At 43.9% G+C, this 25,925-nt stretch overlaps 1 protein-coding gene across 1 annotated transcript; it reads right to left on the bottom strand.

The window, feature by feature from the left end:
* On the bottom strand, positions 1 to 25,801 carry ADAM28 (ADAM metallopeptidase domain 28). The gene is made up of 24 exons (XM_009571440.2): positions 25,747 to 25,801; positions 21,922 to 22,022; positions 21,228 to 21,304; positions 19,287 to 19,365; positions 17,619 to 17,695; positions 16,405 to 16,600; positions 15,520 to 15,582; positions 14,700 to 14,771; positions 13,858 to 14,027; positions 12,695 to 12,779; positions 12,086 to 12,216; positions 11,413 to 11,590; positions 10,829 to 10,918; positions 9,776 to 9,971; positions 8,637 to 8,739; positions 7,912 to 8,068; positions 7,154 to 7,234; positions 6,497 to 6,575; positions 5,394 to 5,484; positions 4,931 to 5,030; positions 4,481 to 4,546; positions 4,085 to 4,162; positions 2,668 to 2,724; positions 1 to 2,067 (listed from the first exon to the last, which is right to left on the bottom strand). The coding sequence occupies exons 1-24, from the start codon at positions 25,796 to 25,798 to the stop codon at positions 2,035 to 2,037; spliced, it is 2,412 nt and encodes an 803-aa protein (XP_009569735.2). The 5' UTR covers positions 25,799 to 25,801; the 3' UTR covers positions 1 to 2,034.
* Between the last annotated feature and the right edge of the window lie 124 nt (positions 25,802 to 25,925).

The following is a 25,925-nucleotide window of genomic DNA, read 5'->3' as shown; positions in this document are numbered from 1 at the left end:
GTAAATACATGTTATGCAAATACAGTAATTACACAAGTACATTAACTAAAGTTCATAAAAAATAAGTTCTGAACCTTTATGCCATAGTCAAATACAGATATTTAAAATCCATTTCTGACTCAAAAAAAGAAGCAAAATGGAAGAAAGCTACGTTCTTCCGATAAAATCTATCCTAAGTCAAAAACCCCACCTCACTCTTCAAACTCCAGACTGGGATTCCATCACAGCTGTGGTTTGCAGAGCATACGGCGTTTGAGTGGCAACCTCAAAACAAGTCTGGCCCAAAAAGAAGGTATTGGGGTTTCATATCCATTTGTATAGTAGAGATGATGGTTTCTACAGACTCAGAGCGGTCGCCATGAACAACAAGGCTCTGCATTTGGAAAGTAACTGTACAGTTGTGTGTTCAGTATCCAAACACGACTATGTGCATCAGGATTTTAGCAAGTGAAATACAGTTTCAGTCTCTCTGAGGATCAGGCTTTTGAGATGTTCTAGTGGTCGTGGTCAGAACCAAGCACAGGTCAAGGTACGAAGGCGTGCGCGACGCTGGCCTGAGAGCTCAGATCTTGATTTGGGAGTTGGGTAGCTGTGTGGTCTTCTCTACAAAGACACTACGCCTAAGGGTTGCAAATCACCTTCCTGAGCCACAGCGTAATCGATTCTGATTTTGATCCTGCTCCAATCCCAAACCTAGTTCAAACTGGAACCTCTATAAAATCTTGAGTACTTTGGGTCCAGGGCAATTTTGTTTCTCTCTCTTATTTTTCCTGGTAAAATTTTTGTTCCTTGAAAAACACTTCTGTGCACTTTAACTTCAAAATATTGACGCCAACCACATGAATGGTATCGGCGCCAACGGTAACAGCAGCATCAGTGCCAGGACCCTCAGTATTATGAACACCAATGCCAATAGGCTCACGTACATCTATGCCAGCAGGCCGATAGCGTCAACAACATTGATGCCAACCGGCCCAGAGGGAATGAAGAATCAACCCCTCAGTAATAATGCAGCTTGCAAAGCCTCACGCTGCGATGCCATCCCACAAAAACAACCCCTGAGCCCAGACAAGTTCTCATTAGCAACTTTACAATAACACGCCCTGGTGCACGAGCAATTGAATGAAAACACCGAGGTGTGTATATCCTGGAAGGGAGAAGCATGAAGATATTTCTGGAGCTGAGGGGTAAATGAAGTAAACGATTAAGGATTTTGTTGACTGTGCTTTTCTAAACTTCTCTGTCCAAGTGCAGTGGTGGCATCTGGAGAGCTTTTCTGACTGCAAGTGCTTGAAGGCAGCTAAGTGGTTCAACTCCTGAGTGCTTTGCCTTTGAGCATCTCTCCAGTTCTACCTCCTCAACAGAGGACTTTTGTTTAACCGGTAATCTAAGGATTAATGAGACAGTCCGATCCAATAGGATCTTTCCAGAATCAATGCATTTCCAGTGTGTTATCTCTTTATTCCGAGGCTGGTTCAGGCCTTAAGGACACCAGCTTTTCTCCGAAGGGCTGGAAGGGTGTTTCTTTTACCAGAACTTGCATAGGAAGGAAGAGGTCTGGTTTGGTGCTGAAGAAAGGGCTGGCAAAGACTCAGAAACAGAAATGTTTACCATTTACAAATATACAGTAGCTGTGCTTTCCCTGATCTTCTCTGAGAAAGCATCGTTCTCATTTCTCCACACAGAAATACAGCGGAGACTCAGGGCATCCCAGTATGATCCACATCGGGGTGGTGGCCTAGGAGTTTGGATGCATTCAGCAGCTTTCATGGCTTCCTCCTGGTCTACACCTCAGTGCAAACAGCTTCTCTGGTTCCTTTACTTTTGGACAGTAGCTTGATGTCAGCACTGACAAGTTCCTTGCTGTTTGAAAACCAGCCTTTTCCTTTGAAAGCAGCTGTCAGTCAATTCTTCTTTGTTTAAAGAGAACAGGAAGACTATCTTGGTTGCCTTTTCCGAAAGTGGAGGGATGAAGAGACAAAAATATTGTTCCTGGAAATTCCAAGTATCTTGATCAGCCTTGCTTCAGGTGCTTCATACTCTGGGATTAATTGGAGGTTTTAAAGCCTACATGGAAAAGAAAGACTTAAATCTCTGTGTGTCTGGTGTAGGTTTAAGGAATTACATCCAGAAAGAATCTCTACATCATAGAATCATGGAGCAGTTTGTGTTGGAAGGGATATTAAAGATCATCCAGTTCTAATCCCCTGCTGTGGGCAGGGACACCTCCCACTGGATCCGGTTGCTCCAAGTCCCATCCAACCTGGCCTTGAACACCTCCAGGGATGGGGCAGCCACCACTGTTCTGGGAAACCTGTTCCAAGGCCTCACCACTCTCATGCTGAAGAAATGCCTGATGTCCAGTGTAAGCCTGCCCCTCTCCAGTTTATACCCATTCCCCCTCATCCTATCCCCACAAGCCTTTGTGAACAGCCCCTCCCCAGCTTTCCGGTAGACCCTTTCTGTTCTGGAAGGTCACTATGAGGTCTCCTCAGAGCCTTCTCTTCTCCAGGCTGAACAACCCCAACTCTCTCAGCCTGTCCTCATATGGGAGGTGCTCCAGCCCTCGGATCATCTTCATCGCTTCCTCTGGACCCATCCCAACAGCTCCATCTCCTTCTTTTGTTGAGAATACATTAGGTATTACCTTGTTGTTACATTTCTTACCTTTGGTGGAGGTGTAGGTTTGGGCACTGGAAGATGAGCAGGTTTTCTCTCTGGTGCCTGGAACAAAAAATGTAGTTGAAATGTCGTTACGCTTTCCTGTCTGAGCAGCTGCAGAGCCTCAGCTGCTGCTGCTCTTATCTTATGTGTTTACTTTGGCATATTCCTAGTGGGAAAGCTAGGGGTGAACAAGAATAACCTGCCCGCATACAAGAAGGTGCAATAATGCAAACACACAGGATTTAGATCTCCTGTTTGAGAAAACCACTGAGCTCTTCTCAGTGTTTAAATCCATCTGTATTGAGCAGCAGCGCTCAAAGAGGCTGCTTAGGAAGGTAAGGTTGATCACATACTCAAGGTGCACATTGAAGAAAGCATCTTTAAAGACAGAGGGATTTATGTGTGTTTTTATAATCAAGATGATATTTTTAAATTGTTTTCTTATTTAGTCCTGATCCGTCGTTCTTTATGCAGGTAGCACCATGCAATTATGTTCAGCCTGGAGAAGAGAAGGCTCCAAGGAGACCTTCTAGTGACCTTCAAGTACCTAAAGGGGCTACGAGAAACATGGGGAGGGGCTGTTCACAAAGGCTTGGAGTGATAGGATGAGGGGCAATGGGTATAAACTGGACAGGGGCAGATTTAGACTGGACATGAGGAGGAATTTCTTTACCATTAGAGTGGTGAGACACTGGAACAGGTTGCCCAGAGCAGCGGTGGCTGCCCCATCCCTGGAGGTATTCAAGGCCAGGTTGGATGGGCCTTGGGCAGCCTGATCCAGTGGGAGGTGTCCCTGTCCATGGCAGGGGGTGGAACTGGATGGGCTTTGAGATCTCTTCCAACCCAAACTATTCTATGATTCTGTGTTCCTAGTGTGAAGATGCTTTCAACATCCTTGGATCGGGTGGACAGGGTGCTCAAAAGCTGAGATGGTAAACATATGAGGGAAGCATTTTTGTTTCCATGCAGGATGTTTGGATTTTTTAATGGCAGATATTAATATTCTATTTCCTTTTTTGTTTTTTTTTTAAATCAACATATACTTTATACGTATGCGCATTGATGGAGATCCCTTCACAGGTGGCATCTTTAGAGACTATCAGACTTTCACAATACAGGGACCATTGCAGATCATAGAATAGTTTGGCTTGGAAGGAAATTTAAACACCATCTAGTTCCGATGCCCCTGCCACGGGCAGGAACACCTCCCACTAGATCAGGCTGTCTCCAATAACAAAGATGCTCCTCATTTGCATTGTGTTTTCACCCAAAGTCCCTGTGGTGACTCGTAGCCGGAGGAATCTGTGGTTTGAATGACTGTGATTTCTTTTTTTAATCAGAAGCTGAAAATGCTAATGAGTATCTGATCGTAATTTGCAACTCAAACGAAAGATGTGAGAAGTTGCAGGGTTATACTTACAAAAGTCGGTTCTATGTGCAAAGAGGTTGGTTTGGTAGAGGGAACAGGCGGTGGGGGACCTTTTGGCCTTATGACATGCTGTAAGAGAGGAAAATATAACCTATATTGACTCTATATACACATGGTGTAAGTGTTCATCCATGTGTTCCCGTGGGAACATGTAGGCTTGTGTTCTACATAAAAAGTGCATTAATAGGAGTGAAAGGATACATTCACGTCTGGGATGCTTTATGCTATCTGGACCTGAGAGGACATGAATGCCCTTACTGGGAATGCAGTGATTTCCCCAGGGTTTGGGGTCAGATTGACCTCACAGGTCTCCACCGTGGCATGAAATGGTGTGTGCTGTCATCCCTAAAGCCAACGTGAAAGCAAATATTCTCTAGAAGTACTTACGCTCTGAAGGTGTGGTTTGGTCTCCTGAGGTGGGGGTACGGGAAGGAGAAGTTTCTTATCGTTCATCTGAAAACAGGGAACAGTTAGATTGGATGGAGCCCTTATTTTGCGTGTTACCGTCGCATGTCCCTTTACTGCAGACAGATTACACAAGGACTTAGTGCCACGTACTTTTCCCACTCCTTCCTTACACTGGCATTCACAGCATTGTCCTTTCAGCCCTAGACAAGCATTTTGGCAGGTGGGTTTTTATGTTTTGAGCCCTCGGTTACAATCCCAGAGAGAATAGGCTGAGGGGAGACCTCATCGCTCTGTACAGATCTCAGAAAGGAGGTTGTGGTGAGGTGGATGCTGGGCTCTTCTCCCAAGTAACAAGTGGTAGAATGAAAGGAAACAGCCTTTTCTAACCTTAATGATTCTATAGCTGACCCAGCGCTGCCCCACTCTTACCTTCTGGGCAGGTACTGCCAGCACAGGATGTTCTCTGTGTCTTTGTTCTTGATCCACAAAGACTTGGTTTGTGGTTCCGGGTCCTCTTCTGCTATGGCAGCTATACAAACATTACATATAGCTGTAAATCTTATCCTTACTGAAGTAAAACAATCTCTTGAGGTTGATGCCTGCCTGCCTTACTCCTATTGGTGCATTTTTCTCCCTTTTATTTTAATTACTTAGGATTAATCTTGAGAGCTACATTTCTCTACAGTTAGAACTCTTGAGAGCTACAGTTCTACTTCTCTCCCAACAATGGGATTTCTGAAACAGCTCAACAAAGTTCAAGGACCAACTAACTCTCTTGGCTCCCCAGTGTCTAATGACCTCCCTCCCCTATATGAAAACCCCAGCTTAAAACCTACACAAAAGTTACTTGGCTTTAAGGGTCTTTTTTTCCTCAATGGGAGTAACATCTTACCTTTTCTTGAATACTCTTAAGCGGATAAGTAACACTGCGGCTGTTGCTGTGACGGCGAGGACAACCAGCACACCGGCAACAATAGCAAAGCCTGTAGGGAGAGAGAACACAACCAGCTATATATTAAAAGACCCACTATCACGTAGCAGTTTCACATCACAACCATTAGCTAACTAATATTTTTCACAAGGTCTTGACCCTATTTGTCCTCTCTAGTGCTCAAGCCTACGGCTTCTTCTCCTGCTACAAATGGTGAAGGCAAGGAATATATTCCTGCCATTTTTACCATATTTGAAGACTTCTGGTTATTAAAAAGGAGACTTATAGGAAATCTGGGGAAGGGGGTCTTTATCAGAGGGTTGGAAATGGATGAGCTTTAAGATCCCTTCCAACCCAAACCATTCTATGATTGCCTGGGCTGTCTTTGAGCTAAACCAACCTAGCTCTTTCCATCCTCAAAGCTCATTCCATTGCCCTTCCTTTCCTCTTTCTCAAACAATGTCACCCAAAACTGGGTGCAGGTTTTGGCATGGGGTAAAAGCAAGATTTCACAATTTTCCTTCAAGAAAGCTATTCTAAATCCTCAACCGAGCCACAATGCTGAGAGCTGATGGTGCTCTGGTGAGTGTGAAGAGAGGACAAAAATGTTTAACAACAAAAGCTTAATTTTTTCCCACCCCAAACACGTGCAGATCTGTACAGATCCCCTCAGAGATAAATAAGTTAAAGGCCAGCTCCATGCAGGTGATAAGGAAAGGGCAAGCTCATTTCTCTCACAGCAAAGCCTCTGGGAGCTTGCCTGCACGCAAATTTGACATCGAGCTAATATGACGCGCTTGTTACCTCAGGATGGAGAAAGGAAAAGCCTGCTACTCTAAATAATCTCCCGGGCGCATCTCCTCTATCAGGTTAGAAAGAAATAGAGCTTGCTCTGGTTATTCACACAAACTGCAGTGCCTTAAAGATGCACAGAAATCAGAGCCCTAGATATGCAATATTTGCAAAGAAGAAATCTGGTGAACGCTAGGGCTGTTCCTGGAGGTCGAGCAGATCATTGCAGCCAATGGGTGAGAGTGGTCGGTGTGTGGTCATCCAGCACTCACTGGTAATTGCTGATGAGCTGTCACAGGTCGGTGGTGCCCATCCTTCTTCACACTGGCATTGCAGCTCGTGGTCACACACCTGGGGAAGCACAAAGCCAGGAATATCTTCAGGTCAGAAATATGAGAGAAGCTGATGTCATAGAATTTCAGTGGTTCTGAATCAGAGTCCTGATAAGCTCATGGAAGTTAGGTCTGGAAACCCCCTTTCATCTCCCTTGGATTAGAATTTAGCATGGAGAGTAGTAGTTTTGCACCATGGAAGTCAGCCTGTCTGCTATCCTGTACCTTTTGCAGGTGTTTCTGCAGTCAAAACTGCAGTCAAAAAGAATCATATTTTTATATCTGTAAGTCTCTGAATGCTCAAATCAGATGAGCACAACTATCTTCCCAAAGCAGATGACCTGAAAGAGAACAGATATGATACTATGGCTCAGAGGCAGGGCCAGACACAGAGTCTGTGTTCATCTCCTGTCACCTCCTTAGCAAAAATCAAGTTAGATTTGCTTTCATGAAAATATTAGGAAGATTCTGACTCCACAATGTCTGCAGATTCCTGTCCCAGCGACTAAAATGCTGTTATCAACAAGGTCTGTAGCTGATATGCATCATTTTTGTGGTCAGCCTTAAAGTTAATAACATCACATTGTCATAACTTACAGCGTGTCCAGGACACTTGGCAGAGCAGTTGGTTGACCTAAAGACGTCTTCGGCATAGACACATTCTCCCTTGATGCACACCTGAAAAGCACAGGACCAAGTGATTTACAGCATTCAGAACCCACGGAGCTTGCACATCATTGTGCAAAGTGATGGAGAGTAAGAAGAGGAACAGAAACAGGTCTGCAAATCACTTAAACCCAAGTGAGGAGTTTGATATGTAGTTATAATTTTTCCTTTGATGTATTTTATAGCAAAGGGGAGTGACAAAGATGTACTGCCATCACCACTTTCCACTCGTCTTCAATCCTTCATCCTTCACCTCTCCCAATAGAATTATACAGCAAAGAAATCAGATGCAGCGCTCAGCGATATCTTGCATATCCGTCATGGAATTAATTACAAATAGTAATGTATGTATGTTCTTTTAAGCCTTCGTGCTAGGTTGGACTTCATGGTCTTAGAGGTCTTTTTCTAACCTTAATAATTCTCCATTTTTCTGCTGCCACAAATATTTGTGTCAGTGAAAAATACGGCAGCGGTTGAGCACAAGGAAATGGGTACAATAGCAGTTGCTGTTTGCTTTGCTACTGGTTTGTGAGGGGTGGAAGGCAGAAAATAGGACAAATCAGATCAGCAGAAGTTCAGTGTCTACTTCAGTCTTCCCTGGTTAAAATTTTTGTTGTCTGGTAAAAGAGCTAACGATATAAGACTGAAAGAGGGGAAAAAAATAAGAAGAAAAGCTTTTCATGACTAACCATCCCATCCCCGCACTTTGTTCCATCAAGAATCATCCCTGAGTCTGCTTCTCCATTTCCAGGAAAACTTGCTTTGCAGGACTCAAAAGACACCAGGCTCCCATCCTCAGGCATGTCCTTCCCACCGCTACAGAACAACTTTCCACACATTATATCTCTGGAAGGAGAACAAGAGCTGCTAGAACAACAACAACAAAACTATCTGAGCTGGTCTCTCCTCCACCTTGAAGTTGTGGTGTCTCTACAGGAACTCAAAACACATATCTGCAAATAGGAAGTCAGGTCTGTGTTTTTTTGAGATCTCTTTATGAGTAGAAGGTGGCAGGTTCTTAATTCCTCTTGAGTTTATTAGGGGCCCCGCAGTAATTTGCAGAAATAAGTGTTTTTTAGCTTCCCGTCCTCCACTTCTGAAGTTCACCCGAAGTTCAAGCTCCCTACCCAAAAACCTCTTCCCCTTACTTACCTGCACCTGCACACACATACATCCATGGTCATCCTCATGAGCAGGCTTACCCCTACATATGTTCACACTTGCTTTCTCAGATTGACCTCAAACTTAGTTTTCTTAGCATTGCCTTTACCACAATATTCAAACTGAACTATAAGAAGGCACCAACCGACCCTGGTGCCATCGAAAATGATGTGCTCTTTGCTTCTGTCTCTTAATTTGAATAGGAATAGTCTCTCTTCCCAACTCCCAGCAAATTCTGTAGCACCGTGCTTACTTTTTTTTACATGGGACGTGACTACCTTCTTCTTTTCGGCAGTATCCATAATACACCCCTCTCTCGTTCATCCGGTAGCAGGAAGCTGCACTTACAGTAGCGTCTGTGAAAGAGGAAAACACAATGGGATTAGTTTAGATTCTCTGCCTGTGCGGACTAACAATATTCCATTTCCTTCACCTGTTTAGGTGGTGGCCTTCCCCAGTGAAGTTAACCGTGGGCATAGATGACTCTCTAGGGCAAAAGAAGGCTCTGGGGAGACCTTAGAGCAGCTTTCAGTGCTGAAAGGGGCTCCAGGAAAGCTGAGGAGGGGCTCTTGATCAGGGAGGGCACAGACAGGATGAGGGGGAATGGTTTTCAGCTGAAAGAGGGGGAGATTGAGATGAGATCTTGGGCAGAAATGTTTCCCTGTGAGGGTGGTGAGGCCCTGGCCCAGGTTGCCCAGAGCAGTGGTGGCTGCCCCATCCCTGGAGGTGTTCCAGGCCAGGTTGGATGGGGCTTGGAGCCCCTGATCCAGTGGGAGGTGTCCCTGCCCATGGCAGGGGTTGGAACTGGGTAAGTTTAAGGTCTCTTCCAACCCAAACCATGCTATGATTCCATGAGTCGTGCATTAATTCTGCAGTGTATTTTGTCCACACAGCAGAACCTGCTCTGCATGTTCTCTCTCTGTCAAGTGCCTATAGACCTTGCCTAGGAGAAGGAACATAGAATTGGAGATGGTCTAGGGCTGGGAAGAGGATAAACCAGCACATGCCTTTAGAAATGTGAACGCATCTATATTGATGTGAATTTGAAACGTGTTTATTTCCTCTTCTTAACAAGGAAAAAATACTCCATAGCTCCCTTCCAAAGTTATCTCAAAAGCGTTGTGCAAGACGAATATGCTCACCACTTCCCATTTCTCTCGAAATACATTGCCTTTTATTCTCAGAGCTGTAGCTTATGTGATGGTAACCACTATCAGTGTAAATATAAAAATAATAATAATTAAGGGCATGCTACAAACTAGAACTCATTTATATGAATGTTCAGTTCCTGATTTATGAAAGGTTTTGATGATTTGCCTGCAGATAAAGCTTATCTCCACCTTTCTCGTTTAACCTAGGCAACCTTATTCTTCAATGCCAACTTGTACTCACGTGGTCCAAAAGCAGCTTTGCACTGGTTGTCTCGGGTGGGACAGGTTCCCATGTAGCAATAGCCTTTGCCATAGTTGCAGGGGTATCCGTTCACACGGAATCGATCCTCTGGGCAATTTGCAGAGAAGCCAGTGCACATCTCAGCCAGGTCGCAGTCGTGCTGAACCGCTCTGCAAACGGCTCCTGATTCTTTGAACTGAAGGGGAAAGGGCAACACCACACTTAACACAGTGCTCTTCCACACCATTTGTCAATCCCACCGAATTAGAGATAAAAGTATGGGAGGCAAATCTCATCCTTGCTGTATAAGTTGCTTGAGAGGCCAGGTCTGTATTTAATTTAAAGCAAGTCTTGAGGAGGCCACAAAGATGATGAGGGGGCTGGAGCACCTCTGCTGTGAGGGCAGGTTGAGAGAGTTGGAGTTGTTCAGCCTGGAGAAGAGAAGGCTCTGCGGAGAACTTTGAGCAGCTTCCAGTAAGCAAAGGGGCTCCAGGAAAGCTGGGGAGGGGCTCTTGGTCAGGGAGGGCACAGACAGGATGAGGAGGAATGGTTTTCAGCTGGAAGAGGGGAGATTGGGAAGAAATATTTTGCTGTGAGGTTGGGGAGGCCCTGGAACAGGTTGCCCAGAGCAGTGGTGGCTGCCCCATCCCTGGAGGGGTTCCAGGCCAGGTTGGATGGGGCTTGGAGCCCCTGATCCGGTGGGAGGCGTCCCTGCCCATGGCAGGGGGGTGGAACTGGGTGATCTTTTAAGACCTCTTCCAACTTAAACCATTCTATGATTTGGTTATGTCAATTGACAAGGTTTTTACCCAGTTGTGTCTCTGCTCCTCTTTCCAGGAGAAAAAAAGAGTAATCATATGCTCATTTCTCCAGGACATTGAAAAGATGGAGTGCGTTGATAGTTGTGGTTTAGGTTGGGCTCCTTGTCATTGCAGTGCTATGTCAGTGATTACAAGGAAAAGGGATTGCCAGAAGGTGCTATTACTTTCTCACAAGCAAAAAAAAAAATATACCCAGAAAAATATGAGAAGTTAGAATGAGCAGGAGCCTTACTTGGCAGTTTTCACAGCACTCTCCGTGTGCACACGTGGAGCCTGCTGTCAGCGTGCACGTCATGGGGTCGCAGCAGTCATTCGTGCACTCCTGTGACAGAATCAGCGGTCAGAGCTCTGCTAAGTTGTGTCGTGGTTTGGTCCCCTCTACCCTTTCAACCCCCTTGTACTCGGTTATCAAGGGAGGGAAAGGTATCTTGGACCTGTACTTTGCTTTTCTGAACACCAAATTGGCTGGAAACCCCTGTAGCCACTGCAAGCAAATGCATAAAGAACATAAAGCGTGTTTGCTTATGAAAGAGCTGATAGAAGTTGTGCAGGGAACTCGGTTTCTTTCTGCTGAGATGTTTTTTTATGCGTGGCTTTTCTCCATTCTCAGTTCCTCTGTCAACACAACGCGACAAACCATGGTGTGTACTTTATAGGGATGTGGCTGCGTTGCACATCAGCAATTTGGTGACCATGGTTTCTACAGAAATATTTAAACTGGCTCCCTCAGAAACTAGCAGAAACCAGCTACTGTAGGACCTGAATCAAGCTCTTTTCCTCTTCCAAGCATTATTTTATTCTTGCTTATGCAGATACCTCAGGAGTACCGCAGTCGCATTCCTCTCCTTCTTCCACAAAGCCATTTCCACAAGACGAAGGTGCTATGATGCTGCTTACTTCTGGGATGTTTGTTAAGCATTTCGGCATGTCGCTCAACATGTATTTCTCAAAACTTTGGAGGCTGCAAGAGCTGAAATCCTTGGGGACGACGTAACTGTATTGAGAAAGCAGGGGGATTTGTGTTAGGGATCAGCATAGGCAAGGAGAAGCCTTTACAAGGGAAATGAAACAAGTGGCCAACCCCCAAACTATTGAGTGCAACTATTTCATAGAATCATAGAATAGTTTGGATTGGAAGGGATCTTAAAGATCATCCAGTTCCATCCCCTTGTGATGGGCAGGGACATCCCACTAGATCAGGCTGCCCCAGGTCCATCCGGGCCTCCAGCACACATGCAAAGCTAATGTTATCCAACAGTGACTGAGGTTTTCTTTTATTTGGTGGTTTTGGGGAGGGTCTGTCTGGGAATGTCTTACAACAGCCTGGGATTCCTTCATTTTTCTCTTATTTTTGTATAGTATAGCTTGAATGGAATTATCTCAGAGGACAGAAATAATTACTACTTCATTATGGGACGTGGCAGCTCATCCAAAGCCCATCCCTAAGTGCCCTGAGCATTAATCCTTATCTTTTTATCCAGGCTCCTACCTGACAGTGTCTGTCATGATACAGACTTCACCACTACATGAGCAGGCATCGGTATCGTGACTCATACCAAGATTGTGACCCATCTCATGTGCCATGGTAGCTGCCACTGCGATTTCATTTCTGTTATGGTCCTGTAGGAATAAGAACAGGCTGTTATTTCTGTGAGTGTTTTAGAACAAGTAGAAACCTCAGAGGAGCCACGTGGCTAAGAAATAGGACAGTATTTCTTGATGCTACTACAGAATGATGATCATAGAATCATATCGTGGTTTGGGTTGGAAGGGTTCCACCAATCCAGTTCCCACCCCCTGCCATGGGCAGGGACACCTCCCACTGGATCAGGGGCTCCGAGCCCCATCCAACCTGGCCTGGAACCCCTCCAGGGATGGGGCAACCACCACTTCCCTGGGCAACCTGGGCCAGGGTCTCACCACCCTCATGGTGAAGAAATTCTTCTTTATGTTTAGTCTAAAGGAAAAATAATGATATGAGCCACACAGAGAACCGAAAGCGTCATACACCAAATAATTTTCATCAACATTATTTGCTGGTGGAGTAAAAAGCATAGAACAGCCTTTAAAAAATAAAAGAAACAAAAATATATCGGACCTGAATAATACCTGCAGAATATATGTCACTGCATATGGATTTTAGGAAGGCTAATCCGATTGTTGTTCCCTCCAATTCATAGCCCCTGTGAGGAAGAGGAAGGGCAGAATGAAACCCGGTGATGTGACCAGGAAGCAGTTCTAGAGTCAAGACTGCTTTACCAACCAGGCTGAAGGCTTTAGCACATACTCATTCCCAGCTCTGGTTTGCACCCCTAATTCAATACAATAGAATCATAGAATACTCTGGGTTGGAAGGGACCTTAAAGATCATCCGGTTCCACCCTCCCTGGCACGGGCAGGGACACCTCCCACTGGATCAGGGGCTCCAAGCCCCATCCAACCTGGCCTTGAACACCTCCAGGGATGGGGCAGCCACAGCTTCCCTGGGCAAACTGTTCCAGGGTCTCACCGCTCCATGGTGAAGAAATTCTTCCTAATATCCAGCCTAAATCTGCCCCTCTGCAGTTCATACCCACTGCCCCTCATCCCATCCCCACAAGCCTTTATGAGTAGTCCCTCTCCAGCTTTCTTGCAGCCCCTTCAGGTACTGGAAGGTCGCTAATGTTTGAGCACATCCTTAAGATCACTGCAGATCAGAAAACAATCAAATACGGTTTTCATTTTAGATTTTTACTGAAGTTATGGTGCAGTTCATCGGACTCAATGCTCTGTTTGAGTGCAAAGAGCTTGATGAAGTGCTCCAAGCATAGCAAAGTGCTCGGATGAATCAGGGCCATTGAACATGAGCCAGAACAGCAAAGTGAGTGTTGGTTTTGTTTGGCACCAGGCGTTTCCCAGCCGTTAAACTTCATGTCATGACTCCTTTGGTCGTTAGGCTACACAGCAGACTCAGGATGTTCAACTGTTCTAGGACCAGAGCTGGGGAAAGAGGAGACAGATGTAGCAAAAGTCTACATTGCCTGGTTTTGCAGGAATCCAGATAGAAAGATTAGACACTATGTCCTCACAATGTGCTCCATGAAGACAATAAAAGCAAGAAGAGGGAGCCTGCATTTATCTTTTTGACCTAATTAAAACAGCTTGGTATTGGACGGCATGAAATCTGGTTCATCAGGATCTCTGATGGGTTGGTGACCGATTTTTGAAGAAGAAATTCTCTGAATGAATTAGAAACTGCAAATAGGAAACAATGATACTCACGTAATTAGCTGAGCGTTGTCATTTCTCTTCCTCTGTAATAAATCTGATAGACGCCACTTTGAGAACTTGTCCAGAGTGGATCCTGCAACACTGCTCAGGGCACATTTGTCACCGTCTGTCCAGATTTCCAGCCCAATTAAAGCCACGTAGATATTTAAGGCTTTATAAACCTGCAGCAGAGGAACAGGGTTGCTGAAAAAAGGCATTACAATAGGAAGGCTGTCCTCATATGGGAGGTTCTCCAGCCCTCTGATTATTCTTGTAGCCTCCTCTGGGCTTGTCCCAACAGCTCCATCACCTTCTTATGTTGAGGACTCCAGAACTGGACACAATACTCCAGAAGAGGTCTCCCAAGACACCTCAGAATCAGTTCCCTCTACCTGCTGGCCACGCTTCTTTTGATGTGGCCCAGGATACGGTTGACCTTCTGGGTCAACAACTCTTGAGAGTTGCAAGTGAAACATGAAATCTTATTTTCCTCCACGTTTAAACCAACTATAAAAATCACATTAAAATACTTGAAAATTCCAGCAATGTTTCTTAAGAAACTGGACTTGAAGATGAAATCAAGGATTGAGAATCACTTAATCATTTTCCAAGGATTTCAATCATTCACTTTAATAAGCATTAAGAAAACACAGCATAAATCTTTCTTCGTCGAAATCTCGTATCTAAAGGCAGAGAACAGGATAATGTGGACGGACAAGTTAAATTCTTTTCATAAATTACGCTGAAGTTCAGTTTTCATTCTTTCCTACATGTAATAATGAAAATTTGTGACGTTTGCGAAAAAAAAACCGTGATAAATTACTTTTATTTCACTTTGCTCTATTTACTCTTACCGTGTTGATATAGTTGACTATTCCAAATATCCTTTGTCTCACAGTTTCAACATCTTCGTCATACTTCTTATACTAAAAAAGTAAATGAAACACTTCAGGAAAAGGAAAGGAAAGAAGTGATTTACCAGAAAAGAAATATCCCACAGAAGCCTGATTAAAAACCTCTCCGTATCTGGTCTGCTTATTATTATCTTTCCAATGTACGGTTTTATCAGACAACGCGTTTAAAGATCAGCACCTTTTAAAATGGGTATCTGGGTGTGGGGTGCAGAAGGGGACAGGCACTGCATGGTGGTTTCTGGATGCTCATCAAGTCTAGGTGACATATTCAAAATCAATCGATATTAGGAATTCCTGTTTTTAGGCAAATTCTACTCAAGGTAGACCTGTAACTGCAATAAAAGCCAGGGGTATGTGTTCCAGTGCTGAAAGGGGCTCCAGGAAATCTGGGGAGGGGCTCTTGATCAGGAAGGTCAGGGATAGGATGAGGAAATATGGTTTTCAGCTGAAAGAGGGGAGATTGAGATGAGATCTTAGGAAGAAATGTTGTACTGTGAGGGTGGGGAGGCCCTGGCCCAGGTTGCCCAGAGCAGTGGTGGCTGCCCCATCCCTGGAGGGGTTCCAGGCCAGGTTGGATGGGACTTGGAGCCCCTGATCCAGTGGGAGGTGTCCCTGCTCATGGCAGGGGGTGGGACTGGATGGGCTTTAAGATCCCTCCTAACCCAAACCATTCTAGGATTTTACAATTCTATGAGCAGAACCTGCTTTGAAAAGTTCACCTCGAACTGATCAAAAGAGAAAGAACTCTTTCAGTACTTACTAAAGTGTTGTCTGCAACGATGTAAACTTCCAGATATTTTTTTGCTTTTAGGTATGCCTTCATCTAAAGAAAAGATACATTTAAATGACTTCTTTCAGTCCAATTTGAAACCCATGTATTAGTTATGAGGCTATTTTTTTAGTCAAGTCATTTAGAATGGGACTGTGTAGTCATATTATAAAATTATGAACAGTAGGTTTGATACCAAGAAATATTTAGATCTTTAAAGATGTACCTGGGCAACTACTAGTTAATAGGTCTGTCCTCACATACGAGGCTGAGAGTTGGGGTTGTTCAGCCTGGAGAAGAGAAGGCTCCCAGGAGACCTTCTAGCGACCTTCCAGTATCTAAAGGGGCTGCAAGAATGCTGGAGAGGGGCTGTTCACAAAGGCTTGGAGTGATAGGACAAGGGGGAATGGGAATAAACTGGAGAGGGGCAGATTCAGACCAGACATAAGGAGGAATTTCTTCACCATGAGAGTGGTGAGACCCTGGAACAGCTTGCCCAGAGCAGTGGTGGCTGCCCCATCCCTGGAGGTGTTCAAGGCCAGGTTGGATGGTGCTTAGAGCCCCTGATCCAGTGGGAGGTGTCCCTGCCCATGGCAGAGGGTGGAAGTGGATGACCTTCATGGTCCCTTCCAACCCAAACTATTCTATGATTCTAATGCAGGAGGGCTTAACAAAGGTGGTGAGTCTAAAATCTCAGACTTGTGAGATTTTGCACCAGTTCTTTAAGATGTATTTATGCAGCACTGTTGGTGATCAATTGTTTTTCTGGAGGTGACACAGGCAAAGTGAGACTTGTTCTACTCATACTGCTCTCCTACAGCCTCATCTTCTTTCCCAACATGTTCTCGCTGTGCTGTTGCTTAAGTACCTACTTACTTCTGGGCTGTTGCTGGATTTGAAGATGTCATTGATGGGATCATCCGAATCTGATTCCCAGGTATTATTGATTACACCACAGGTTTTTATGGATTTCTGTTCTAGATCCTCATACTTATAGACTGCATGTTCATCTCTGTCTGAAGTTCCCAAGGGTTCGATGAGGTACTTCTGACCGCGGGTTTCGAAATATCCGCTAAGAAAATGAATTAGACTGTGACCTTCTGAATCCATAGGAATGAGTCAAGATAGCAACGTTATCTCTAACCGTATTTAGCCCAAGTACAGAGCATTGCACACACTGAGGCAATGGAGCAGTTTGGCAACATGCAGACAGCGTGCAACAATTCAAAAGCAGAAAATAAAACTCCTCAGTCAACTGGAATATCTGGCTGGTCAGTGAAGTCTCTGAGGAGGAGATACCAGTCAGAAATAAGCCGGCTTAGGAATGAATGAGGTTTAAATTACAGGGGTTTGTGCTAACAGAGCTTATTGAAAAACAGATTTCGATTCAGTGGGGAGTTCAAAGATATGTTTTCATCTTTAATTGAGATGAAAAGCTGAAATATTGAAAGGCATTAAGGGGTTTTGAATCATTTTCAGCAGCCAATTTCATAATAAGTGTTCTGTGTTATGTAAATTCACAAGCTGTGCAAGAACCATTCACAAAGAAAGGCTGGGTTTGGGCCAGATTTGCTGTGCCTTCTCAGAGTTAGCAGCCATTCTCTTGCCTTTTCGTGTTATGCCGCTGTGTCTCCAGCAATCGGCACAGAGCAGGTTCTTTTATCTGAGCTTCTCGTACAAAACCTTGAGCTTCCTGATCCTGCAACTGCTGCAGCACTGAAATAACATAGCTGCCTCCTCAAGTGTCGGTGGAGCTTCCTACAGCTTCGAAGCATCAACCCTAAGACTTTACTGCATGCACCATCACATGCTGTGATTTACAACCTGATTAAATATGGAAATAGTCTTATGAATTTATTGGTAGAGTTGTTCCTTCAGCTTCCCGTTTATTAATTCTGAAATTGAAGTAGAAAGGTAGCTTTTTTTCCTCCTGTCTCTTTCCCCGCAACCCTTATTTTTGTAAAGTAATTCCCTTGTAAGCAGGACTAGAAGATAACAATGCTTATTTACACCTGGATTCTGTTTAAACTGGAAAATTTATCCTCAGTATGCATATTCTGTGCCCTTTGGGAAGCAAACCTTTCTCTTACCTTAAACCTTTGCAGGCATTGATGCTTGCTGTGGAACCGGTGTCATTCTGAATGTAGCCTTCATAATAACAGTGATCCTGGATAGAAAGGAAAAATACATGGTCAGATTGGGCCACATCTCACTGACTTAAATGAATTGGCCAAGATAGGGTGAGGGGCAATGGTTTTAAGCAGAAAGAGGGGAGATTGAGATGAGATCTTAGGAAGAAATATTCTCCTGTGAGGATGGGGAGACTCTGGCCCAGGTTGCCCAGAGCAGTGGTGGCTGCCCCATCCCTGGAGGGGTTCCAGGCCAGGTTGGATGGGGTTTGGAGCCCCTGATCCAGTGGGAGGTGTCCCTGCCCATGGCAGGGTGTGGGACTGGATGGGCTTTGAGGTCCCTTCCAACCCAAATCACTCTATGATTCTATTTGCATTTCACAGCATCCATTCAGAGAATTGAAGAAATTGCAGTGATCAGAAATGGCTTTTTTTCCACAAAAGACCCAACCCAGAGTTCTTTATGCACATTTCTTTCACTCTCCATCCTCCTGTCCCTGCAAATTGCTCTGTGACAAAGAATATTATTCTTTGTATTCAAATTACATGTGTTAAAACACGTAGGATGACATTGGACAAAAAGCTTTAGGTGAGAGCTCTGTTGAAGATTCAACCCGTGAGTGCACAGTTAATTAAAAAATACTTTCTACAGTGACATCCTTTGTGTCTGGGTCTGAATAACTGATCCGTCATGGCTCAGAGAAACCACCTGGGGTAACTTGCAGTGCATTTACTGCGAGCGTGGGTGGTAACGTGAGCCAGCGAGGAAACGTGTCTTTATCTGAATCTATGATCTTGTGGAGATTAGGATGTAAAAGCAAGTCAAGGAGGCGCGCAGAATGAGCGAAGTCGGGAGGGCAAAGTCAGAAAGTAGAAAGCAGCTACTCCCTTTCCTGACAAAAGAGAGAAATTTGGCTCAGAAATGTGTTCATCAGCCACTGAGGTAAAACGTGGTTGTCTTTTTCAAAAGCAATTTCTGTATCTGATTCTCAAGAGGTCTAAATCAGTGTTGCTCTGTATCAGCTTCTGTAAATCAGGATGACTCTGAAGAGGCAGGGAAGATGAATCCTGACTTTTACAGTGCAGAGAACCTTGACTTAAAATCTTTTCTTACATTTCTTTAGTGAAGCAGTGGTGAAGCACTGGACCAGGCTGCCCAGGGAAGAGATGGAGTCTCCATCCCTGGAGGGACTTAAAGAGCCTGTAGAGTTGGGGTTGTTCAGCCTGGAGAAAAGAAGGCTCCAGGGAGACCTTCTAGTGACCTTCCAGTACCTGAAAGGGACCTACAAGAAAGCTGTGGAGGGACTGTTCACAAAGGCTTGGAGTGGTAGGACGAGGGGCAGTGGGGATAAACTGGAGAGGGGCAGAGTTAGACGGGATCTAAGGAGGAATTTCTTCACAATGGGAATGGTGAGGTCTTGGCCCAGGTTGCCCAGGGAAGTTGTGGCTGCCCCATCCCTGGAGGTGTTGAAGGCCTGGTTGGATGGGGCTTGGGTAGCCTGATCCAGTGGGAGATATCCCTGCCTATGGCAGGGGGGTTTGAACTGGATGATCTTTACGGTGTATTCCAACCAAAACTATTCTATGGTTCTACGATTCTAACATGAGGGAAGGAAGACTTTTTATTACCTTGATCTGAGGACTTGTTGTTATTTGTTGTCCATCATCGGAATATACTGTTTCTGTGTAGTCTCTAGCTAATAGATGCCTGCAACGAGCCAAGTGCAAGTATTCAAAATACATTGTAGTCATCTAGAAACGAGAGAATTACACAACACAAGAAGTATGTGGGGAATTCAAATGATTACTCAGGTTATCAAAAATCTAGGGAAGCAAAGCTGCTGGGTGGGGAATTCTGCCGGTTATAATCCGTACTCAAACAAAGGGACGTTTCTAAAATAAGAAAGCAATTATACTCTACTTATTTCATTGGTACAAACCAATCTCTGGCTAGATCTGAAAGTAAATGCATAATTACATGTGAAGAATTGATCCTTTTTTTTGGCCTCCCCTTTGTGTAGACATTTCTACCGCTCAACATAGAGTGTGAAACAGCACAGTTCTGTTCTCCCCTCAGTTTCACCTTCCCCCCTCAGTGATTATAAATAGCAAAGATCCAGGTCAATGGAAAAGCTGTGTTTCAATTCTGTCCATGCATACGTGTGTGTGTGTACATGTGCTCACACTCAGATTCCGTGCAGACACCACGCTAACACATACTTCTCCAATTTTTTTTGCTCACAGTTTTTGATAACTTCACTTGTGCAACGTCTCATCTTTGCTCTCATTCTAGCTGGACTTGGTTTCTCTTTCCTGTCTAAACTCTCTTTTTGTACACATACGTGTTCTTGAACCTATAAAGGAGGACTTTGGACACATTTGGACTTGGACTTTGGATTCGTGACTATGGAATAATTTGCTGTATTTCTGGCACCACTGGGAAGGGTGCCTTTGGGTTTCTTGTTTGCATCCACACTTGTGATTTGTTAAGCAAGGCTCTGTGCGTTCCAAATCCGAAGCAGCAGAGCACTAAGTAGGTGCTCAACTTGAAGCCAGGGCTGTGGTCTTACTAAAACTAGCAGCAAAGCAACTTCTTTTTGGGCAGCTACTCCAAAATGCCACAACTCCATTTCTTTTTAAAGAGTGGAATTTAGTAGAAGGTAATTTGCCCCCCACCTTGGCCTCGCCTCCAAATATTTAGATTAGATTAAAGCAGGGGCAAGTAATAGTCTATATTTAACTTGAGTTGATTATAGCACTATTTTATTTACACAGCCATTAGAAAAGTACCTATTAAAGCAGTCTTGTTTGACCCCATGGTAAATATCCTGGTGGAGCCAGCAAGTAGAAAATCACAACTGGGCTTTATTTTGTGTTGCTCTGTACAGGTTTGGACTTTCCTTTGTGTGCTTTGCTCCGTAACGAAGCCCACCCCTTCTCCATCCCCTCTGCATGGCTTATTTCAATGCTGTGAATCCCTCCAGCCAAGGAATTGAGCTCTCCTTGTTCTCAGTTTCCATAAAGCATTTTGTCAGTGCCAGTATGTATTAAACCACCCAAAGTCTAACAGCAGTAGCGTTAAGGTGGCAGTGCTGGAAGCTGAATTATTAAGGATTTTTCACTTCTTATTGCTGTTTTCCATTTTGGAAAAGCACGAGCCAACATAGCCCAATTTCAAGGGTATTTCTCTTGTTCTGATTCTACCAGCATAGAACAAATGAATATAACCCATATATCTACAGCCCATGGACATAGAAAGCTTGTGAAACGATAAGAAAACCTTAAGCGTTCAATGGGTGTAGCTGTTTAGGAGATAAATGGGAGAACAGTTAGCAGTATAGGCAAGTCTTTCGATCGTGGTAACGTCCTATGCCCTTGTAGTTATTTCACATTACCAAAACAGGGACACAATGCTTTCTCTCCCCTCTCCTTTCATTGGAGTTGAAGGTTTCTATTTACCGAACTACCTCTCTCTTACAGAAGCTGAAATCCTTCTTTGTATCCCGAATGCCCTAACGAGCCATTTACAGTGAGGAATAATGCACAAGGAAAAAATTGAACTGAACCTACTTATTTTTTTCTAGGTGCAGTATGACTTCCTCTCCATTGGCTTTGATTCCATACTCCATCGTGTCACCGTATTTGGTCTGCAAACAGATTTTAAGTGTTAGAATATGGAGTCTTACGATTTCTGGCCTCACCATGAGCTGTTCTTGAATGGGCAACTGCATTCTTTTCCTCTTCCTCCCACGAAAATAAGTATTCTGGCAGTTATAGAATAAGCAGGAGGTCATTCTAGTTTATATTTTTTAATTAGAGGAACAAATTTAACTTTGCAAATGTATTTCTACGTTACCACGTGCCCTGCCTATTTGGGAAAACACTGAAGCAGATGCTCAAATTCAAGCAGTTTTATAACTCCCTTGAAGGATATAAGAGCATGCGTAGTTTGATTGAATTTCCTTCAAATTAAAATATCCACAGTTATTCGAAAGGTGACTAATGTCAACCCCCACATCTTTGCAGAGATACAGGTAGATCAGACCCACTGATGGAGTACAGGTACCTCACTGCCCCCTAAGGACAACTCTCAGCCCATCTTAATCAGGCATGAGGTCGATCTTCCAGGGTTTCTATTTAATCGCATTTTGCAAGATGAAGTGCTTCACTCCAAATTCTCTTACTCTTGAAAACCAAGGGTGCCCTGACTGCAGAAAACTTTCACCATCTCCCAACAAAAAAAACAAGTTAACTCTTTTAATACCTCTTTGTTCCTTTCTGCATCTCTTTTATGTACTGTGTGCAACCTCCTTGGATAAACGATTTCATATTGCTCAACTCCAGGTAATTTCTTGCGCGTGCTTCCTGAGGACAAACAGATGTATATTTATGAAGACACAGTATTACCTTAATAGAAACCACATTTCACATCTCTCAAGAATGATCCTTTGGGGCTGTATAGTCATTTATCTGCTGCACCACTTGTTTCTCTACGCTGGCTCTGGTGTGCGCTCATCTGCTCTGCAAAGCCATCAGCCATATGACCCAACACAATGTTCATTACAGCCTGGATTCCAGATGAGTTGACATACCTATCTATCACCAGATGTCAAGATATTTCACACAATTCACTTTGGATTTCTTTCCCCAGCACCTATCGGTGTTGTCAAGTACCAACATGCCAGATCAGCTATGCAGGATGCAACCTTTGCCTTCACAATTTGCAGATGACATGAACTGGGTTACACGGTTCTTTGAAACCAGTCATCTCCAAACCTTACCACAGGATGACATAAATGTCGAGACTGCCTCCAGGTAAGCAAATAAACTCATACAGTTCACTGCAAGTCTGAACTCAACCTGGATTTCTCCTTTAGAAAGCTTTTCAACTGGTCTTCTCCCATAAATACTTGTGACAGCGCTATCGAGGTCGATTGAGGGTGGTTACATACTTGTGCCAGCAGGATGGGAGAAGGCAGTTTAGCCTGGAGAAGATGAGGCTGAGGGGAGACCTAGGTCTCTGCAACGACCTGGAAGGAGGTTGTAGTGAGGTGGGTGCTGATCTCTTCTCCCAAGGAAGAAGTGGTGGAACGAAAGGAAATGGCTTAAAGTTGTGCTAGAGGAGGTTTAGATTGGATATTAGGAAAAATTTCCTTATTCAAAAAGTGGTGAAGCGTTGGACCAGGCTGCCCAGGGCAGTGATGGAATCTCCATCCCTGAAGGGGTTCAAGAAGTGTATAACTGTAGAACTTTGGGACATGGCTTAGCAGGCATGGTGAGGTTGGGCTGACAGTTGGACTGGATGAGCTTAGAGGTCTTTTCCAAACTTAATCTTTCTATGATTTTAAGTCATTTGAATGAGGCTGGGTAAAATACCGGGAGAGAGGTCGTAAAGCAGGAAAATCTTGAAGGTGGTAAGGAATCCAGATGGCTCATTAACTCATACAATCCTTTTTACTGGTCTTACTTGTAAAGCATGACATGTGTCCGCAGGGGATAGGAAAAACTTGTTGAGGAAATACGGTGCCGATGAAAAGTGTTTCTTTATGATTTCTGCTTCTGAGTCTGAATGAATCTTGGCAAAAGTTAATTTGTGCATGACTTGCAGGGGTCAGCACACGTTGCATCTTTTGAAGTCCACAATAGCAGCTGGTGTAGGGTGTTGGAGAAAAGAGGGCTGTACGAGGAACGCGTTAGTTTCTAACAAGGTAAGAACAGGTTTTATATACATCCTAAGCCCTTTAATCTCCTGCAAAAGGTCATTTCACCTGAATGAGAAAATTCTTGAGGACTCAGCACAAGAGCCTATACTTGAAAACAAAGAAAAACAACAAACCACGAACAACAAAGGGAGAGTGCAACTCCCATTTTAATTGCCTACCTCAAGGCCAGATTTTTACCAGAATGGGGCATCCACTTGCTGTAATTTTCTACACCTGAAGCAACAGAGTGCATCTTCATACAAATTGTTCCAGTACAAAATAAACAGATTAATTCTTCGTATCGTAGAATAGTTTGGGTTGGAAGGGACTTCGAAGCCCATCCCGTTCCAAGCTGCTGCCATGGGCAGGGACACCTCCCACTGGATCAGGTTGCTCCAAGCCCCATCCAACCTGCCCTTGAACACCTCTAGGGATGGGGTATCCATGACTTGTTTGGGCTAACTGTTCCAGAGCCTCACCACCCTCATTGTGAAGAATTTCTCCCTAATATCTAATCTAAATCTCCGCTCTTCATTACTGGTTTGCTTGATTAAACCCTTTATAAAATAATTGCAGAATAAACTTGTTTGTGCCTTGACAAAGCTATGCTGTAGAGAAAGGCATGATGGTAGAATGGTAATAAGTCTTAAGAAGTTATCTTTCATCAGCCGAGCCTTTACAGAGCACACAGTAACTACCCATGCATGGACTGTTAGCAAATACCAACAGCAAGTCTGCTTCTGTGATTTTCAATCATTCTTTATATTATGTTAAGTGACAAATTATGTTTACCTTTTAAAAAGTCTTTTAATTGACAGATTTAGTCTTTCCATGACCTTAAAGGAGGTTCTGACATAATGAACACAGCACTTCCCACAGAAGGACAGGCTGAGAGAGTTGGGGTTGTTCAGCCTGGAGAAGAGAAGGCTCCCAGGAGACCTTATAGCGACCTTCCAGTACCTGAAGGGGCTCCAAGAAAGCTGGAGAGGGGCTGTTCACAAAGGCTTGGAGTGATAGGACGAGAGACAATGAGTATAAACTGGAGAGGGGCAGATTTAGACCAGAAATAAGGAAGAATTTCTTCATAATGAGAGTGGTGAGACAGTGGAACAGGTTGCCCAGAGCAGTGGTGGCTGCCCCATCCCTGGAGGCGTTCAAGGCCAGGTTGGATGGGGCTTGGAGCCCCTGATCCAGTGGGAGGTGTCCCTGCCCATGGCAGGGGCTTTGGAACTGGATGATCTTTAAGGTCCCTTCCAACCCAACTATTCTATGATTCTATGAATACTTTAGGTTTCTCATCAAAGAATCATGGGCTCCAATTTTATCTATCCAGTCCCTGGTGCAGATTCTTTTTGTAAGGCCAACTGCGGCCCAGGTGGTTCAAACTTTGATTAGATTTGAATGGAGACTCAAAATTAAACTTGTCTTGCAAGTTGATACAAACAACATTGCCAGGAAAATGGGTTGATTTTGTCCAGGAACAAATGGTTTCTTAGAAGCAGCATTGTTTTAATCGACTCAGTATATTGTCTTTATCTTGCTTCAGGCATTGTCTTGAGTCAGGAGATTTAAGGAGGAAAGAAATTCTTCGGGCCTCATACAACAGCTAGAAAAAGTACTAAGAAGGAACAAATAGTTTTGTACTTTTCCGAGAGATGGAACTGGGGCCAAAAAACTATTAGTGAAGAATCCATTGACCATGAAGGCTTGGTTTTGCCAAGAAATAAAATATATCAGCATGAGTACTGTGGACATTTTCAGATATTCTGTTCAATTGGTGATATCACAATGATACCTGCCTGAATACAAATTATGTCTAATTTTGTCTTTAAACCTGTGCGTGCTTGTGCATGCCAAGCTTGGAAAGAATCTGTTCCCTGATGACATGAATAGAAAGAAACTATGCATGTAGGAAAAAAAAGCGTGGGCTGCTAAGGACATGTGAATACTCATAACCTGAAGTATCACACAGATAATTAAGGTACTAATAATTTTAATTCAGGGAATGCCATTAATTGAGTTCAATTAAAAGTCTTTTCCTTTATGGTCAAATGCTGGCAGGTTAATAAGGTGTCCGGATCGGATAAATTGTGCATTTGCAGGGAAAGTAATTTCTTATTTGGCTTACAAAACTAACTGGGTTTGGGTCTTTAGGGATCTACATCCAGTTTTCATAAAATTAAATCATTAACTAGGGAGTTTTAGATAATTGCTTCGAACAGAAAGAGAAAAAAAACATTCCTAACGTCAGCAATACCATCGTTTTCAATGGCTTTAGTTCCCAGTTTGTCAGTTATCTACATGTTAATAATTAAAAATGCATAAAAGCGATACAGAATTATCCCTAGGAACCAGTGATAAAGGATTAAAGAAACCAAAAGCCATACCTTGTTGGAGAAAATGTAGCAAAATAACAGAAAGAAGAAGTGTTTTAGTCATCTCGGTGGCACTTGTCTAGCAGTGGTCTTGGTCGTCTGGGGAAGCTGAGTTCCCAGGCTGTCTGCTTTGGGCAGTCCTCTCGTGTGCAGTGAATGAGACGGAGTGAGTTGTTCAGCTTTATTCATGT

The sequence above is a fragment of the Cuculus canorus genome, chromosome 26 (genome assembly GCF_017976375.1).
Source record: "Cuculus canorus isolate bCucCan1 chromosome 26, bCucCan1.pri, whole genome shotgun sequence".
Taxonomy (NCBI): domain Eukaryota; kingdom Metazoa; phylum Chordata; class Aves; order Cuculiformes; family Cuculidae; genus Cuculus; species Cuculus canorus.
Note: the sequence above shows the minus strand (reverse complement) of the source record. Positions and strands in the feature narration are given on the sequence as shown.

Excerpts from the sequence above, each read along its gene's own strand:
- ADAM28 (XM_009571440.2), bottom strand. The coding sequence starts at position 25,798 with ATGACTAAAACACTTCTTCTTTCTGTTATTTTGCTACATTTTCTCCAA. Across the intron at positions 12,780-13,857 it reads GACAACGCTCAGCTAATTAC|GGGCTATGAATTGGAGGGAA; the intron begins GTGAGTATCATT and ends TCTTCCTCACAG. Across the intron at positions 8,069-8,636 it reads CACGTCCCATGTAAAAAAAA|AGATATAATGTGTGGAAAGT; the intron begins GTAAGCACGGTG and ends TTCTCCTTCCAG.